The 18,157-nt window shown below is 38.3% G+C and overlaps 1 protein-coding gene across 2 annotated transcripts; it reads left to right on the top strand.

Annotated features, from left to right (window-relative positions):
* Positions 1-11,524: 11,524 nt before the first annotated feature.
* LOC127368432 (protein shisa-like-2A) lies at positions 11,525-16,213 on the top strand. Of its 2 annotated transcripts, none has more exons than XM_051409263.1 (3): positions 11,525-11,856; positions 12,780-12,916; positions 13,071-16,213. In XM_051409263.1, the coding sequence occupies exons 1-3, from the start codon at positions 11,675-11,677 to the stop codon at positions 13,250-13,252; spliced, it is 501 nt and encodes a 166-aa protein (XP_051265223.1). In that variant the 5' UTR covers positions 11,525-11,674; the 3' UTR covers positions 13,253-16,213. The 2 variants fall into 2 exon arrangements, with proteins under 2 accessions (XP_051265223.1, XP_051265222.1); XM_051409262.1 differs by having other exon boundaries at positions 13,068-16,213.
* Positions 16,214-18,157: the final 1,944 nt, after the last annotated feature.

Below are 18,157 nucleotides of genomic sequence, written 5' to 3'. Positions count from 1 at the left end.
AAGGAAAAAAAAAGAGTTAAAAAAATTGCACAACAAGTGACATGAGGTAAATAACAGAGCAAAACAAAAACTGGGACTTAAAGTTGAGTTGTTGACCAGCTTTCATGTTTGACAGAAGTACAGTACACATGACTGAACATAACGATGACGACTCTGTATGTGTGCACACATAAATAAACACAGTCAATCTTCAGATGATTACTCATTAATCATAATTCACGTTATCAGGCACAAACACACGCCATCGCATACATACTGCATGTAATTTAGAATCTTTAATAAACAAAGAAGGTCGGGAACATTTATTAGAGCTTTTAAACACTGTGTGGGAAGCAGTCCATTACATACACAGTGCCACAGGTTGTGGTATTTAAGTGTATTTAAATGATGTGGTGATAATACTAACTAACACAGAGCACACAGCAGTAAAGGAGAAGTAAAACATATCACACTTCCACAGTGAAGTGAATAACACTGATTATCTGGTTATCAGTGGGTGGGGTATATTAGGCAGCAAGTGAATATTTTGCCCTCAACGTTGATGTGTTAGAAGCAGGAAAAATGGGCAGCGTGAGGATTTGAGCGATATTGATAAGGGCCAAATGGTGATGGCTAGACGACTGGGTCGAAGCATCTCCAAACCTGCAGCTCTTGTGGGGTGTTCCTGGTCTGCAGTGGTCAGAACTCATCAAAAGAGATCCAAGGAAGGAAAAGTGATGAACTGGAGACAGTTGTCATGGACGGCCAAAGCTCATTGATGCACGTGGGGAGTGAATTCTGGCCCGTGTGGTCCGATCCAACAGATGAGCTACTGTAGCTCAAACTGCTGAAACAGTTAATGCTGGTTCTGATAGAAAGGTGTCAGAACACACAGTGCATCACGGTTTGTTGGTATGGAGCTGCAGAACATTCTGACCACCTGGGCATCCTGGTGCACCATCATGGCTGATCGGTATATAGATGGTCTCTTCAATTTCTACTTAAAGGTCCAGTGTGTAACATTTAGGAGGATCTATTGGCAGAAATAGAATATAATATCCATTGGTATGTTTTCATTTGTGTGTAATCATCTTTTTATGTTATCTTAGAATGAGCCATTTTTATCTAGAGAGGAAGAAGGTCCTCTTCTACGGATTCCATCATGTTGAAGTACCATATTTCTACAGTATCACGGAATGGACAAACAAATAACTGGCTCTTTTTCCGTGTTTTATTTTTATTATTCTATTAGAGACTGAAGGCACTGTGAATATACCTTCTGTTCAGGTCTTCAAAGTTTAATCTTAAATAATTAAGATATCAATTTAATTTAGTTTTCTTCACTGAAATGAACAAAATAATGAGATATAGGCTTACTTTGTATAGTTTTAAAGTTTTTTTACACCCCTTAAAATCAAGAGTGCCTCGCAACCCCCTGTGAAGCTTTGGCAAGCCTAGTCCCCAGGTTCGGAACCATTGCTTGCGTGGTCAGAAGTATTGAAAAATGAAATGAAATACTCACTAAAATAATCACAGACAACTAAACATTGCAGTTCAATAGGACAGCCTACGGAATGAAGGTATTCAGTGACCAGCAGACAGATCTAAACAACAACCAGGTGATTACTGAAAGACGTTTAAAACACTTAAATTAAATAAGTCTGGAGTTAGAGACACAATTCATTATTTTAGCAGAGGCTAGCCTCCACCTCACACCTCCTACACCTGTGCCAAGCTAACATCCTGGACCAGTCCCAGTTCACTAAAAGTAATCCCATTAATTGTTCATACACATTACAATCCATCACATTACTGAACATCTATGACCAAGTTGGATGTGCCTACATATGGCATATGCAGTACATGCTTGTGTTTGGAGTAGTCTATGTGTCTATGTTGCCATGTACAAACGACATACAGATGATGTGTGGATATTATCTGGAAAAGAGATGTGTATAATGTCCACTGTAACATAAATGGGGCCTTAGATTCTATCTACAGTACTGATCGATGGTATGGTAGTGTGGTACACATTACCTTAATGACATAATCCAAAGACCAAAGACCAAAGGCTAAAAGAGATAAAAAAGGGATTGATGCAGTAAGGTAGGATCAATACAGTGAAGACGTCAGCCTCTATTACACATGCTGCTAACACTGGCCTGATGTACCTTCAGGGAAAGAAAGAAAATAAATTAGTAACAAATGAGCACAAAGACAAAGATAAATGCATGTCTATTATTTTACATGTGAAAATTACTTCAATTAAATATGGCATGCACATGTACACATACATAAACTCTGAATATATTTACAGTACAAGCAAGCAATCAGCCTTCATTTCAAATAAAAACATCCACTTAACCAGTCCGTGGGGTCTCATACAGCAACAGCAGGCACATACTTTATCTGACAATCATTATTCAGAGCATGTCCCCCTATTATTGATTATTGATATGGGGTGCAGAGTCCGGTCGTCTACCATATCTCCCCTAATTGTCTTCATTCCCCAAACCTACTTGCCTTTGGTTTTAATTCACATCCAGGGAAATCATCTCCCACTGAGAGGCTTGTCTATGAAAATTGAAATGATACTTGATTGAATCTGCTGTAAATTCAATCTGAACTGTATGACCACAATTACCCTGTCTGGCAGAATCTGGTGAGGTCTATTATAAATTGTTATGAAACTGTCATTAGCAGCAGACTTGCTGGGAGAGAAGTTGGTCAGTGTTAAAATGATAATAAAACCAATATTAAAATGTAAAGCTTCAAATTTGGGAAATCCAGTCATGTTGTTGGCTTTAACTGGGGAGCCATCAGTGTATTAAACCTGCACTGGTTATAATCTAAAACTAGACATTAACTCTCCTCATTCTTGGTCTCTTAATTCAGTCTCTAAGTTATAAGGGCAAGGAAAAAAAGTAATTTTACAAGCAATGGAAGGACCCCTGTGCATTCACCCCAACATCAGACCTCAATCACTGTGATGACATCAAAGTCCTGCACAATGCAAACAGCTTATTTCATTTCCATTAACTACAATGCCCTACGTGTGACACATGGGAAAAAGGCTCTCCTGTTGTTAACATAACAAGCTTTCATATGATGGGTAATTTAACTCTAATTGTCCCAGATGCGACGTCTGGTGTGAGGTTTGTGAGGCTGCTGTGTAATCCCTGACTGGACTCCAGGATGTGCTGTTGTCTGTGGCTAAAAATGTGGACTCTGCATGCAGAAGGTCTTGAATGCTAATCGCTAGCAATTTCTGTGAGCTGCAGAAAATGTCTTTATAAAATAGCACCAGCCACTTTAGTGACTGCTCCTTGTGGAAAATGCAGCCTCTACAGCTGACACATTGCAGTTTCCACAGCAGTGTCTGTGATAAACCACAGGACATGGGAGTCTCACTCAAAATCAAAATGCTGTAAGAGGAGTCTGCAAGGCACAATGGGCACAAAGAATAGTGGGATGGATATTGATGAATGGATCCCAGGTGCTATCTTGTCCTTTAGCTCACTGGGTGAGAAAATAGAACGTCCGTATTTGCCATTGTTCGAGGATGACCCAATACACTCAGACTCTGACCTGGTGGTTATCCTGAAATGCAAAGTGAGAAAACAAGAGCTTCTTCAGTATTAGAAAATTATCTTTCAATTACATTTCCTAATCTTACCCCTGGAGTTTCACTTCAACATTTTTCCTGTCATCAGACAAAGATGTTGCAAACATGTAATCCTTTTTTCTGTTCTTTCTTGAAAGATCTCAACGATTGTGGATTTGTTACCCCTGTCCTGTGAAAACCATGTATTTCCATAACTTTCATGAACTAAGAAAAAGAGCTATATTCTTTTGCTTTGTGACAATTTATTTTAGCTAATCCAGTAGGCTTAATAAACTGTTTATTTAATTCAAACCAGCAATAATCATTGTTGCTGGTGACTCGTGGTCAGCAAAACCAGGTTGTGAAAACCTTTTAAGTTGATATGGTGAACTTGCTATCCAACAGTTTCACATCCAGCTGTATGGAGCAACATTATCATTCATTTGAAGTCATGTTTTGGCCACCTGGTGAATATAAGTCCAATGTTCACTCCCTTTTAACCAACTCCCAAGGGAAATATCTGCCTCTATATCAGCCACCAGTAGTTAACTTTGTCCGTCTGCCGTTTGGTACTGAGCAGGTAGTACACAGTAGGTGTATCTGTAGCTTTTTTGCTGACAGCAGCTGCCTGCTGCGGCGGAAAACCACACCATGAGAGCGGAGAGAGTGAGCTAAAATTCATGAAAGTTCTGAAAAGCCGAGGGGAGCTGCAGATTCAAGTGATAAATCTCTGCAGTTCCATCATTACGACCTCCTTCACATTGTCACATTGTTTTCACTTGTTGTTTCAAACTTAATTTTTTTTGGGGGGGCTTTTTATTGCTTTTATTTGATAGAATAGCTGAAGAGTGACAGGGAAGTGAGGAGAGAGGGGAGGAGATGCAGCAAGGGCTGCAGGTTGTAGTGGAACCAGGGCCACCATGGTAAGGACTCAACCATGTTACTACCCAGAGGTGTAAAATTTTAACTTTTAATTGAAACACATTCACTGACAAAAGATGGAAAATTATTTCTTAGTCCCATTTTAGCTTTTAGAAGACAACTAGAGCTCAGGGATGTCATCAAGGTGTGACATGATGCATTGTTTTCAGTCAGTGAAAAATACAGAAAGGAAAGTACCCATTAGAGTGAGAAGAAGAGCAGCACAGGGGAGGCGATGCTGGGATTTTCAGTGTTGTGGCGATTGCTGTTGTGCAGCATGCAGCGTGCACAGGGGTGGTCGACATTATCAGTCATGTGGCGGAGTGCAGTGAAGGAGGATGTTTATCTACAACTCTGTGCTAACAAGGGAGGGGAGATGGATGGGAGGAAAAGAAAAAAGGATAGGGAGGATGGACATCTGCATGCCATGCGTACAGTGAATTATATATTTGTATTTGTGACTGCGATCTGTGAATTTCTGTTTGTGTGTTGCACGTTTGTGAGTGCGTCTGTGTGAGTGAGTGAATGGGAGTGATGTTTACGAATAAGTAGGTGTGTGTTCTAACCGCCACGTCCGTCCACAATCCCCCACCACCGTCAAATAATCCCCTTTCTTCTGCCAATTTTTCCCTGTTGCAGGACTGGACTGGCAGAGATAATCTGGGATTAGAGCGAGCAGTCAGGCTTGGTGTGCTCCTCATTCATTTAGACAGGGGCAGACATGTTCAACATCCACAGGTCATCTGCTGTGTGCCTCAGCATATTCCATTACATATTATCTCAGGGCAAAATTTTGCAGATTTGGGCACTTTGCATGCTAAACTGAGAGCGAGAATGAATGTAGTTGCTGTCTGTTGGGCTGTAATGAAGCAGCTAGTACCATTCCCATCAGCCTAAATGAATGTGATCCTGAAATACTGGCAGATATATGCCTATGAGACTGATTTCAATGATCTGATCCCTCTATCTTTCTAACTCTTCCCAATTTATGTTCCAATATCCATATTATTCCACTATGGTTGTACAATGTTTCTGTAACAAAATGTGTGTTTCATGATGGAAACCATGTGTGGCAGGAACATTGTTCTCACTGAGTAACTTTTATTCATCGCTTGGTCTTTTTTCTCATAAATCCAGCTGAGGTCAGTGACATATGGGACTCCTGTTATCCATCTTTTCTTTCTGACACCCAGTTTGTAAAGCTCATTACAGACAAGCAAGAATGAGAAAAACTATATATATTCTTAGCGATGACTACTAATTTGGCTCTACACATCTGTGGGCTGACATCCATCCAGATGTGTAGAGCAGGATCATGGCTTGTCACAAAGTATATCAGGAATTTGAGTGATTCCTTGAGGTGATAACTGAAAATGTCATTCTGGCTTAGTCTCTAGGATAATCCCCTGTGCCTTGTTTCTGCCATTGCAGCCCCTTATCCTGGAGCCAAGTGGTCTCATTAAAAATCCCCATTGGATTAATTTACCTCTCACTGTCCATCTTATAGATAATTATTTCGTATCAGCAATGTACTTCACACAGAAAAATTCTGGTAATCTTTCCCCTTGATGCTTTACATTAGTTTAGTTCATTAGACTCCAGTTTTGTTTAATCCTTTCTTGTTGTCACCTGTATAGCCATGCGAGCAGAATGGTTTTCGGGATGGTATTTTTTATTGTATTACATTTATCAGAAATAATTACAAATAAACCTTCACAGTGACAAACCTTCAGGCTTATGAAATTTGTTGATGAGCACCATGGCAGCTATCTTTTCCACTGCTGTTTCCAACAAACAAGCTCTAAAAACCCAACATACACTATCTGCCCCACACCAAACAACAGACAGACAATGTGACAAAGGTAAAAACTAGCTACTGAACATCGTGCATTCAGTAACTTAAGAGCCACACTTCAGGAGTTGGTGGAGACTGAAGGAGATTTGTTAAAACAAAGGAGGGGTGGCCCAGTGGGAGCACCCTAGCGATGAGCAGTTAGCAGCTATATAAGCTTTATAGTTTAGAGAATAATATTATGGTGGCCGACAAGGAAAAACGTACCAAAAACAAAACAACTGCAAAAGAAAAAATGCTGAAAATTAGGGGGACCCAACCTGAGGGATGGACCAGTCTTGTGGGACCAGACCCTTTTTTTAAATTCTAATATTTTTTTTCCAAACAACCAAACGCTGCAGCCCCATATTTTTCCGTGATGTGACATTGTGTTTGGGCTTAAGTACACTTCACAGTATTTTTCTTCTTTTTCAAGAGGGAATCTTGTTTTCTTTGCTTTACTGTTTTTACTGCTTTACATTTCTTACTGATAGATGATGTGGAGCACTTGGACGAATAATTGTGCGTGGGCATTGCTTCTGTTGACCTTATTACAGTGTAGTCAATTACCCAGGCTCAAAAAGAGCACTGAGTGCCCAGGAAACACTGACTTGGCTTTCATTATTATTCTTTGTCTGTTTGGTAGATAGTAATTATAGTAGTAACTGCAGGGCAGTTGTGTCTTGGTGGCTCAACCTGTGCTGAGTTCTGAATGTAGTCCAGAGCTTTTGTCTTATAATCACAAACTCTCTCTTCAAATTGAACTATGTCACTAATGGAGGAAAAACATGATTAGAAATCAGTCTGCATTAGAGCCATTTCAGCAAGAAATGGAGTGAAACTGAATGAGTCATACTGAGACTGAGGGTCTGCTGAATAAGAGAAAAGAATCAAATGGAGTTTTTATGTTTGTCTCAAGTCACAGAGTCACTGGACATTGTGTACTGCAATATCACAGATGTCAGTATGAGCTTATCTGTATTTTCTCCCCACGTGCCAAGCTAAGCAAATGTTGTATCTAACATTACCATGATAATAAAACCTATGATATGATGTAATGTAAACACAGTGAAATGCAAATAAAGACCTCTTAGTTATAAAACACTAACAAACACTGGTTAAAAATGTACTCAGTCTGGGGTCAATATAGCATATACGCTATACTAGGTTAACTTGACCCAATACTAACAGAGTGTTTTGATCCAATGTTGTTTTCTTTTATTTTATTGTTGGGTGGTTTTCTCCATAGACGTATATTGACCATAAATTACAGCAAAATGTGGTGACACTTAGGTGCTGCAGCCTGTTTATAACACTATGATTATTATTAATATTATGAGAATTAATTATTTTCCAACACGTAAGTGATTCAGTTCTACATGCACCCATCGCTTGACCGTCTTACTGCTATTATAACCTATTAACTATCAAGATTCTAAGACACAAGATCTGGAGACAAACAAAAAAGATCTACTCCATGTTTATCATAAAAAAATGACTCAATGAAATCGGTTGAGAAATGTAAACGTTAAAGTGCTTTTTAACCAGAAACACAGCGACTCCACAGTTTACTTGTATTTGTGTACAGGCTCGTCTTGCCCGGTCCGAGAGTAGGTGAAACATCTTTCATTAAAGGTCCAGACTGTAACATTTAGGATGATCTATTACATTACATTAGAATGAGCCATTTTAATCTAGGCCACATGACAGTACCCGAGAATAGACAAACCTAACACTGGCTCTAAAAAGGGCTTTTCACCTTTTTCGTGAGTTTCGCAGTCATCATAGTTTCTCCTACATGCTTGGAAGCATAGCTTAGCATAGCATAGCTGACACAATTTTAAAATAATCTTTGATTCAGCAATCTGGCAAATTAGGTGACAATAAAACTAATTTCACTATCAATACCTCAGCCCACAGGCCACTCACTTTTGTTCAACTTTCTGAAACCTCTATTGATTAAAGGTGCTGCTCATTTATGCAGGTGTTTTCACTTAACCTTCCTGATCTGACCTCCGCTCAGGTCTCCTTCTATTGGGAGACTTTGGAAACCTATGAATCATAATCATTTTGCGTCCGTACTGACTGGTGAAGAGTTGCATGGCTGTTATATTTTGCATCTATAAACTTTGCATTGTGGGATTATTAGCAGGAGGTAACAGACATGGCATGGGTCCTACTTTTTCTGTTGTGTGAAGGGACATTTTCAGGGAACTACAAATTGGTTTAATGTGCATACTCAGAATTTTATCAGAAAGACATGACAAAATGATGGAGCGTAATATAGTGGACAATTGTAATTGTAAAATTTTATTTTTGGACACAGCCAATGTGCTTATGAAAATGATAAATTTAATAGGTTCAAATCAATCAAACAATCCTGATAAGAGACTAGCTGTGCCATCACTGTGTAGAGGCACTTTGAATTGCATGGTGGTTTTTTTCAATATTCAGTGATTATGTAATAATGTATTGTATAACATTGCCTACTTTAGAGTCAGTGTTCTAGGAATCAGACTTAAACAAGAATACAGTCAGCTCGTGCTTATAGGTCCAACTGAATGCGGAGCGAATACTGATACATACCTGTATATAACCTGCAGTGCACCATGGGAAGGATCCAGTCATCACATTCTCACCATTAGGGCAATCTCTGTTTTCATCTTGAAAGACCCCTTGCATTCCTCTCATAGGGGCAAAATGAAGAATAACTATATTATAATCCATTATACTTCTCCTGTAATTATGTTCAATGCCTCTTATGAAAAAACACAAAAAAACTATGGGCTGATTTTTGTGTCAGTAGAAATTTGATTTGAATCATTTAGAACTGAATCTGAATTGCTCAACTTGAATAATTGCATTAAAAAACTGAATTTGAATTGCATAATTTGAATTTGTATTGTTTAACTTGAATAACTGTATTGAAAAACTGAATCTGAATAGCATAATTTGAATTTGAATGTATTAGTCTGAAACTGAATAAATTCCAATAAACTTGAAACTGAATATAATATTATGACTCTGAATTCACTTAGGAAAAATTATAGCTTACTGTTCCAAATACCTTTATTTTGAAAACCAGAAGTAAATATGCTGTTTCTCCGCATTTACCATAATGCTGAGAATATTTGTACACTCGAAATTTAAGTGCGGCTGATTTTACCACAGTGATCGGAGTCACGGCTGGCTTGACCGCAGTCTACTAGCCTACTGTTTCTTCTACACAGCACCGTCCTGTAAATGACAACATCCGGTCTCAGAATATGAAAAAACAGGCCTTTTTTCCGTTTACATAATATATCAAATAAAACGTAAAACATAATTGCAGCTTTTACAAATATCTGAAGGTTAACTTTGGTAATAATAGTTTCAAGTTAAAATATCAGACTCTGAAATATAGATACAGTACAGTACAGTTGGTTACTTAGCAGTTTTTAAACCACATAAACACGTTACTATATTAGATGAGTAATTCCTTCAGTTATGTTGACATGTTGTACAGGATAAAGTATTCCAGGCAGGTTTCTGCCTCATTATGGTAAGTTTCCATGGTCTTAGTAAACTAATGTGTATAAAAATATAACAGATGGGAGGTTACAGCAATCATTATACTATTACTCTGATTACTTTGGTACATTTACTGGGTGTTTCTTCACTAGAAACAACTGCTTGACTAATGTTGTTAATATTATGTAATATATAATATGTTTAACTTCACTGGGCTGTGTAGACTGTAGGTCACTGCTCACTGCTGTACCTGTAAAGACAAGCATAAAACACAGTGTTGGTTCTCATAATTAAGGTATAAACACTAACATTATGTGATAGAGGTTTATATATATATATATATAGCAGTATTTACCTGAGGAAAACGTCACAGAAAGCTGAAATCCCGATTGTTGATGTTGTTCATTTCTCCGTGATTTCAGACTCCCGCTCTAACATGTCCGCGGGTTAAGTTTTTGGTTTAGAAGCAGTTATTGAATTAATATTGACGGTAGAAATGCAGCTAAACTCAGTAGCAGTGAGGAGCTACCTGCTGGCAACGCTGAGGCGGAAGTGGGAGGGGCCGGAGTGTCATCCGCGTCATAATGCCGACCAATCAGAGCAGACTGGGCTTTTCGGGAGGGGGGCCTTAAAGAGACATGAGGTAAAACCGATCGATTCAGACAGAGGCTGAAAAGAGCTGCCCAGCTATAGGCAGTATGAGAAGAATAATGTGTTTTTTGAACATTAAAACCTAAACCTATTGTAGTAGAGCCACAAAATACAATTATGAACCTGAAAAGAGGCATAATATGTCTCCTTTAAGCATGTTTTTTTCGCTAGCCAATGTCTACAGGTCCAGGAAATGGTCAAAAACAAACGTGCTGCTTGGCCAAAAATGCATCTGTACTCGATTCTCTTACTGAACGACCTTGACCTGTCTGTGACCTTAAAAGTTGAATCTTGTGGTTTGAAAATGAATTGAGAGAACTGAATTTGAATTGAGAGAACTGAAAGTGAATTCAGATTCATAATATATAATCTAATATAGTTTCAAGTTTATTGGATTCAGTTTCAAACTAATAAATTCAAATTCAAATTATGCTTCAGTTTTTCAATACAGTTATTCAAGTTAAACAATACAAATTCAAATTATGCTTCAGTTTTTCAATACAGTTATTCAAGTTAAACAATACAAATTCAAATTATGCAATTCAAATTCTGTTTTTTAATGCAATTATTCAAGTTGAGCAATTCAGATTCAGTTCTAAATGATTCAAATTCAGTTTCTACTGACACAAAAATCAGCCCATAATTTAATTATCACTGAGGGGAACAACAGGTGTAATAATAAGTGAGGGCACTTAAGACACGTTTTGGCTCCCAAGAGGGAGCAGGCGTTTAGCAGGCGTTTTTCAACAATTGCCCCCCCCCCGCACGCCACTGTTACAGCCTTGCGTCTGGTAACAAGTAATGACTGGTACAATGTCAAAGAAGAAAAACTGAATTGAATCAAGCTGCAAAATTAAGTAAAGTGACAAATTCCATAATCATCAAAATAAGCATATGCTGTCCAAAAACCTAAGCAGATTAGTAAGACCATGTGTGCGTCTGCTTGGGGTGAGAGAGAGAGAGCTCCAGTTTTCTTCCCATTCAAAAGCTTCCACCTCTGTCTCTTCCCCTTGTTCATTCATTGGGAAACACACAGCTGATGGAGAAACACACTCTGCCTCTGGTGTGACAGCAGAGCGCACGTTCACACTGAGGATACAGGCACCTTCTTTTTCCTCACTTTAATCTACGGATAATTAGTGTTTTTTTTCTTCTTTCTTTAATACACCTGCTGCAGCATGAGCGCTGAATGCAGCAGCTACTACAGCGCTGACAGTGTGTTTGTGGACGGATTCTCCTGCCCCAGACCGGGAAACGCTGTCACTGCTGTGTACTGCTGCGGATTTAATGATGTGAAATATTGCTGTGATGATCCCAACAGTTTTTTCCCGTATGAATACGGATACATGTGGTGGCTGAGGTAAGCGCAATTTCCATGTGGCACAAAGTGTTTGTTTGGGGTTTTTCTTATTGATAATCCCCCCCCTCATTATTTCATTACTTATTTTGTCACTTAATTGAAATTCTGAATTAACAAACTAATCGCTGTGCGGTGGCAAGAGGTGCGTTTGGGTGATGTTAGGGGGTGGCAGAAATATATGCTGGTTTAACCGCAAGCAATCACATATATCAATATTTACTTGGAAAAGCCCCCAAATTAAGATATTTGAACTCAAAAACATTCCATTGTTGTGGCACATTAGTAAAACATTAAATAGATATATTTAAAGGTGCATTATAAATCAATGAATCGTTTTATTTCCAAATCTTCAGACATTTTCCCCAATTAATGTTAAATGTAATAATTGTTTTAGCCTTTCACTTGGTCTAAAATGTGGCCATAACAGAACATTAATTTATAGGTATTAATTCCGTTATTTGTGAAATGAATCAAAATCAGTGTGTTAAATTTGACAGCATTTGACACCAAGCTGGGGTAGCAGCTGAGTGGCAAGGCATTTTTTTGGCCACCCCATGCCACCCTAGAACCCTCCCTGTCCCTGTGTGGCAAACATTCTTTATTTAGATTTTTAACTATGTGGAAATATGGCACCTGCTTTGAACCTTTACTCACTTCTGCTGCTGGAGTCCTTTGTACTTAATACTTTAAGCCAGTGAGAAAGGTACAACTACACCATACACAATAAGATTTATTTCATTTGTGGATGAAAAACAAATTTTAATTACTATTGTATTCATGTTTAAATGCTGTACCATTATGGGGAATATTCTATTTCATTAGTTTGATGCAATATCTCTCCTCATACCCTTTACTGCATTATTTTTCTATATTTAATCTTCCCTCATTCAATATATTTTTTTCCACCTCTCCTCTCCCCTCAGTATCGGCGCTCTGGTTGGTCTGTCCATTGCTGCAGTGGTCCTCCTTGCCTTCCTCATCACTGTATGTGTCCTCTGCTACCTCTTCATTGCCACCAAACCCAGTCGTCTTGACAACGGCCTACCCCTCAGAGCACCAGGTACGTGCGTGTGTGGGATCTCTGTGATAGACTATGATAATAGGAATTAGTTTCTTTCTGGAAGCCTTGAATTCAGAGAAAATCTCTGCAATCAGTTGCATTTCTGGTTTTAAATCACCCACTTCTTTGCAATTCTTTATGTGATTCTCAGCAGGAGATGCCAGTGAGGGATCGAGTCAAGTGAGAGCGACATGTGCCACTGGTCCGCAGGGATTCAGAAAACATTTCATGAGCAGGAAGCTGGACTGTGATAACCAGCCGCCAGACCCTGAGGTGCTGTTCCAGAGGTGCTTCACAGCTAACGTCACCAGTGTGAAAGTGGAAAGTCCCTCATAGTTCTCTGTGATACGTTAAAAATGGGACCAGCTGTCCAAAGGGCAAGAGAACTGCTGAATCTGAAGGCAGACTGAGCTGCCAGGTGGAGGCTATGACAGTAGCTGACATAATTTTGTGTGTGTGTGTGTTTGTGTGTGTGTGTGTGTGTGTGTGTGTACAGGGGAGTTGTGGTGGTTGAGCGCAGTAAAAATTGTGTAATACTAACACCCGGAGAAAAAACAGAAGCACTCTGAGGGCTGTAGACCAAACTTAGCAAGCATGCACAATGGAGGCTCTAAAAGCCTTAATGAATTTCTTCAAGCACAAAATTTCTCTCCTCCTCATGACTGCATAAGGAAGTATCTCACCACCAGGCAGTAGTAATTGAAAGTGTATGCATCGTCTTGGAAGACAATGTTCATAATTGGTCTCAAGATAGCCAAAGACTCATTAACATTTGTTGAATCATTAAGGGATATGCTAGGACAATTACTGAATGGGGAGAGGCTGGAGTGTTTACTCAGGATGTACAGTTTCATGTATATCTAGGAATGATGCTAAAGCTGTGGTCCGGACAGTAAGGCTGTAAAGTCTGTAGCCACATCTGCTACATTTTACTCAGGGACTGAAGGAGGATCTACAGCGTGATGAGACTCAACTTTTTGAATTTCCTCACCAGAAAAATGAGAGCATTGGGTATTCGTTCAAATGCTTAAAATGATCTATGTTTACGTTTTCATGACAAGACACCTCTAGTAATTATAAAAGTATTAAGGTTGGGCATGTCTGATTTTGACACCAGAGGCTCCTATCAAACTTAAAAGCTGATTTCTTTTAATTAAGGCCATGATTAACTGGCCTATTTATTAAAGTTTTTTTTTTGTTGTTGTTGCCATTTTTGCCTTTAAGTGATAGCAGACAGACAAAATTAAATGACTGTTTACAGCAAATGGTGAAACAAATTTTAGATGTGCTCTGTGATGGAGCTCTCAAAGAGTCTGAGTAGCAACAAGGATTTTGGTGAGATAACTAATCTCTCCTTAACAAACACATGCATGGACATTAAATCCTAATAAACGATACAATACCAAAATCTTTAGCATGAGGAGGGTGATGCAGGGAGCTGTGTCAGCAGATAACAGTGATGGTTACCATGTTGTAATGGCCCGCTGTACAGCTGGATGAATATGATTGGATGGTACTAGTGAGCTGATAGACGCACAGCTGTGAATAATCCAGTGATTGTGAAGCATGAATGAAACAGCTGATACCAATCAGTGCTCTGCCTGAACTAACACTATGCATAATTTTACTTAACTAACCAAGCCGGCTGAGTTCGGACCGACTTTAACTCTGCATACAAATGAAATCAAACCAGCCCCCTCATTCATTTGAATGAGCCCAGTGAGTTGATGCAGAGGAAGTGCCAAAGCAGGGATCCTCCTGGTAGATGACTTTGTAACTAGAACACCATATTTTTATTGTTTACTTCACGTTTGTGGTGATAAATGCAATTGCCGTCATGATTGTTTCTGAGTTGTAAAATCCTGTCTCAAGAGTATTATAAATCCCTTTACAGCGTTTGGGCGTTTGAGAAAACTTCAAATTCACACATCTGCTACTCAAACTAGAACTCCTTGTTTGTATTTCATTGCTCACCTTAAGCAACAAGCCCCCACCACCGCAGCATCTTGCATTGTTTTAACATTGACATTATGTATGGTGTTCAGAGCTAGTGGGTCTGTGAAGTGAGGCCAAAGCGGAAGTGTCTTCAACAATTTGCATTCTTTCAGTGTCCTTTATGTGACAATTCCAAATTAACTTAAAGGAAAGCTTCATAAACACATTCATGTGTCTTTATATGTACTTTTAATATGAGGCTTAGATAAGTGATCTTCAAAAGTTGTAGTCAACAAAATTCCTTCTTTGTGTTTCCACAATGTTTCTTTGCTGAGTTGCAGGAGAGTAACAATAAGGGCACGGTCACACATGCACAAATTTAGACAATGACCGTCGCCTGCTGAGAAAGGCAGTGAACGGGAGGCGAATATGCGCCAATGTTTATTATGTGTGAATGTGACCTAAAGGAGAATTTGGCGTTTATAATACACTTAATTTGTCTCAGGCTTATGAAGCTTCATATTAATTACTGTTGACTGGAGAATGCAAGAACAAAGACTGCGCAAAAAAGCAATTATGACACGAACCAGTGTACATACTGTAAGGGAATGTTGAGCATTGTTTTATTACAGACCTAAAAAATGCGAAACTATCCTAACTTCTTATTTAGCCAAACGTACAGTACATTTGGATCACTATTTCACATCAATACACATTGTATAGTAAATGGCAGTATGACACTGTATAATGCAATGTCACTAGATGTTACACCAGCTGTTTGGCATCTGTCTGAAGAGTTCTGATTGCTTTACAATGTTACTTAAGAGATCACAAAACTGCATTTCTTTGGACCCACTTACATACTATGGTTGGTATGTAGTCAGCTCCTTCTCAAAACTCTCAAGTGTCCTTGTTTTAGCAACGGAGAATTGTTTTATGCAAAGTGTCATGTCTTGTATTCATGAGAAGGTTTTGCTTATGTAATTGTTTCTGTATGTGGAAAGTGACCTCAGTGTTTTAAACCTCAGTGTTTTTGTTCTGTCTGTTATATTCTCCGTTAAAATGATATTATTATATGTTACTTCATAAAATGTTGCGCAAATGTTTGGAGGAGTTTCTGTTGTACTCACACATTATGTTGATAAATTCTATTTCTATTTATTTATTTGTAATTCTCAACATCAGGCTGTGTGTGTGTAATTTGCTGCAGCATACATCAAAGAATAACAGAGGAAAACAAGACTGGGAGTTCAATTTACTTTGTTGATGGCAATGTTTTGCAAATGCACAGCAGGAATGTACATAGTGGTATATCCACACAGTTCTTGAAAGAGCATCAATAAAATCTGGATCAGAAGGCAACCTGATTATTATGCAGTGATGGTGCCATTCCACTGGTAGTCTAAACTGGCCAGATGTCATGTAGAAGAAAAGCAACAAACATAGCTCATACAATTTACATTGTGAACTGTAACAGGATATTGATGCACATACACTCAGATATGTGTTATCTACAAAGGAATATCAATGTGGAAACTGCTAAAAGTAAGATAATTATGACTTAAAGATTGATTATTACTCTTTCAATTGCAGCCATTATAGCAGTGTGTGGTACTGGCACTATTCTGAAAGGAATTCATCTCCTCATCGATTTATCTTAAAGTTTCTTAGAACAAACTTATGAGCAACTCCACTGCCAGTGCCAAGCTGACATTTGTTGTGTTTGTAGTAAACACATCCAGCTTCAAACTCTGATGATGAAGGCTTTTCCTATTTTTTCCCTTTGCTTTAAAGCCACTTTGCCAACTGAAGACATTGAGAGAAAAAGATGAGATGTGTGGTGAGACTTAAAGTCAGACAGTTTGGGTGCTAAAGCTTTGGGTTCTTAATCTCTCTCTGGAGTGAGGCAGGGACTTGGAAAGCCAGCAGGAGCATTTCTGAAAATGTATGTGGTAAAAAAGAAAAAAGACTGAGTGAAAAGGATGACAGTGACAACCAAATTGCTTTGATCATTGTTATAAGCATTAGACAATCTTTTTCATGGCCTTATCTACTTGTGTGAAAATAAAGGATTTAATACATCCATAACATAAATAACCCAATGCCTCCTCCCTCAATGAAGAGTTTTAGCACACTGCACTGGTTTATAAGCACCAAAGACATTTTTCTCTGCTTCAGGTCTGCATAATGAGAAATGCTATAATGGATTAAAATTGGCTGGATCCTTTTTCTCAGTCTAACTGCACACTTATCTGCACACAGAGCGAGAAGTTTATTCCTGGAATAGTGAACAACTTGACTTGCAAAACCTCCATTAGCATCTATTTAGCTTCAAACTATGCAGAGACTTCTGTATATTAATAAGCCATGTGAATGTATTGGAGGGTTGATGAGAAGTAACTGTTAATTCGGAAAAAAGGCAAATGTGTACAATATGATGGCTGCATTCAACCGACCAGTCAATCTGGTTTGTTATTGAATGCCCTATGAGCTTGTGTCAGTATGAGTCAGAATTGCCCATAATGACACAAATTGTATTTTGATTGCTTCCCCTCAGAACTGAAGGTCATCACTATTATTATGAATAAAAGGCTTTCAATAGATTAAAACACAATAGCCAAAACAATCTTATAAACATATCATAGTAGGTGGCAGATTATAGAGAGTGGACTGTGGTGAATAGATGTACTTTTGACAATCATTCATAATTACCCATTTCAATAAGGCATTCAATCCCTGTCGCCACTGATGTGATTAGCCTTATTTCAAAATATTTTCACCTTTCATGAAAGTGTTTCAAATAAGACTCTAATATAATACAATGTAATAGGATCAAATGCATTCGACTGTGTATATGTTTCAAGAAAGATACGAGATGGATTGACTTAAACTTGACCGGAAAGTAACTATAAAGTTAATATCACAACTCAAGTACAACATTCTATTATGTTTCCATATATGTAGAATTCCAGTTTTAATATGCACATTGGTGGCTACTGATTAAGACAGTATTCCATAAATATATTAAGCTTTTAAATTAGATTACTCTATTTGAAATTATTTATGCTTTGCTTCTTTAGTTGGCAGTGGTGGAACGAACTGTACCAAACCAGTAACATATTTTGAGATGAGTAATTATTGTACATCACTAAATGAAAGTATATGCTGGTTGGAGCTGATTAAAAAGAAAAAAGTTCCACAAAGAAAAAAAAGTCTTGTTCATTCGAGATAAAAGGACTTCATGCCTAAGCTGATGCAAAGGAAGAAACAGTGCTAATTTAAGAGATTACTGTGTGCTTTGAGTAC

This window comes from Dicentrarchus labrax, unplaced genomic scaffold, assembly GCF_905237075.1.
Source record: "Dicentrarchus labrax unplaced genomic scaffold, dlabrax2021, whole genome shotgun sequence".
Lineage (NCBI taxonomy): Eukaryota > Metazoa > Chordata > Actinopteri > Moronidae > Dicentrarchus > Dicentrarchus labrax.
The sequence above is the reverse complement of the archived record's forward strand: the minus strand, read 5'-3'. Positions and strand labels throughout refer to the sequence as shown.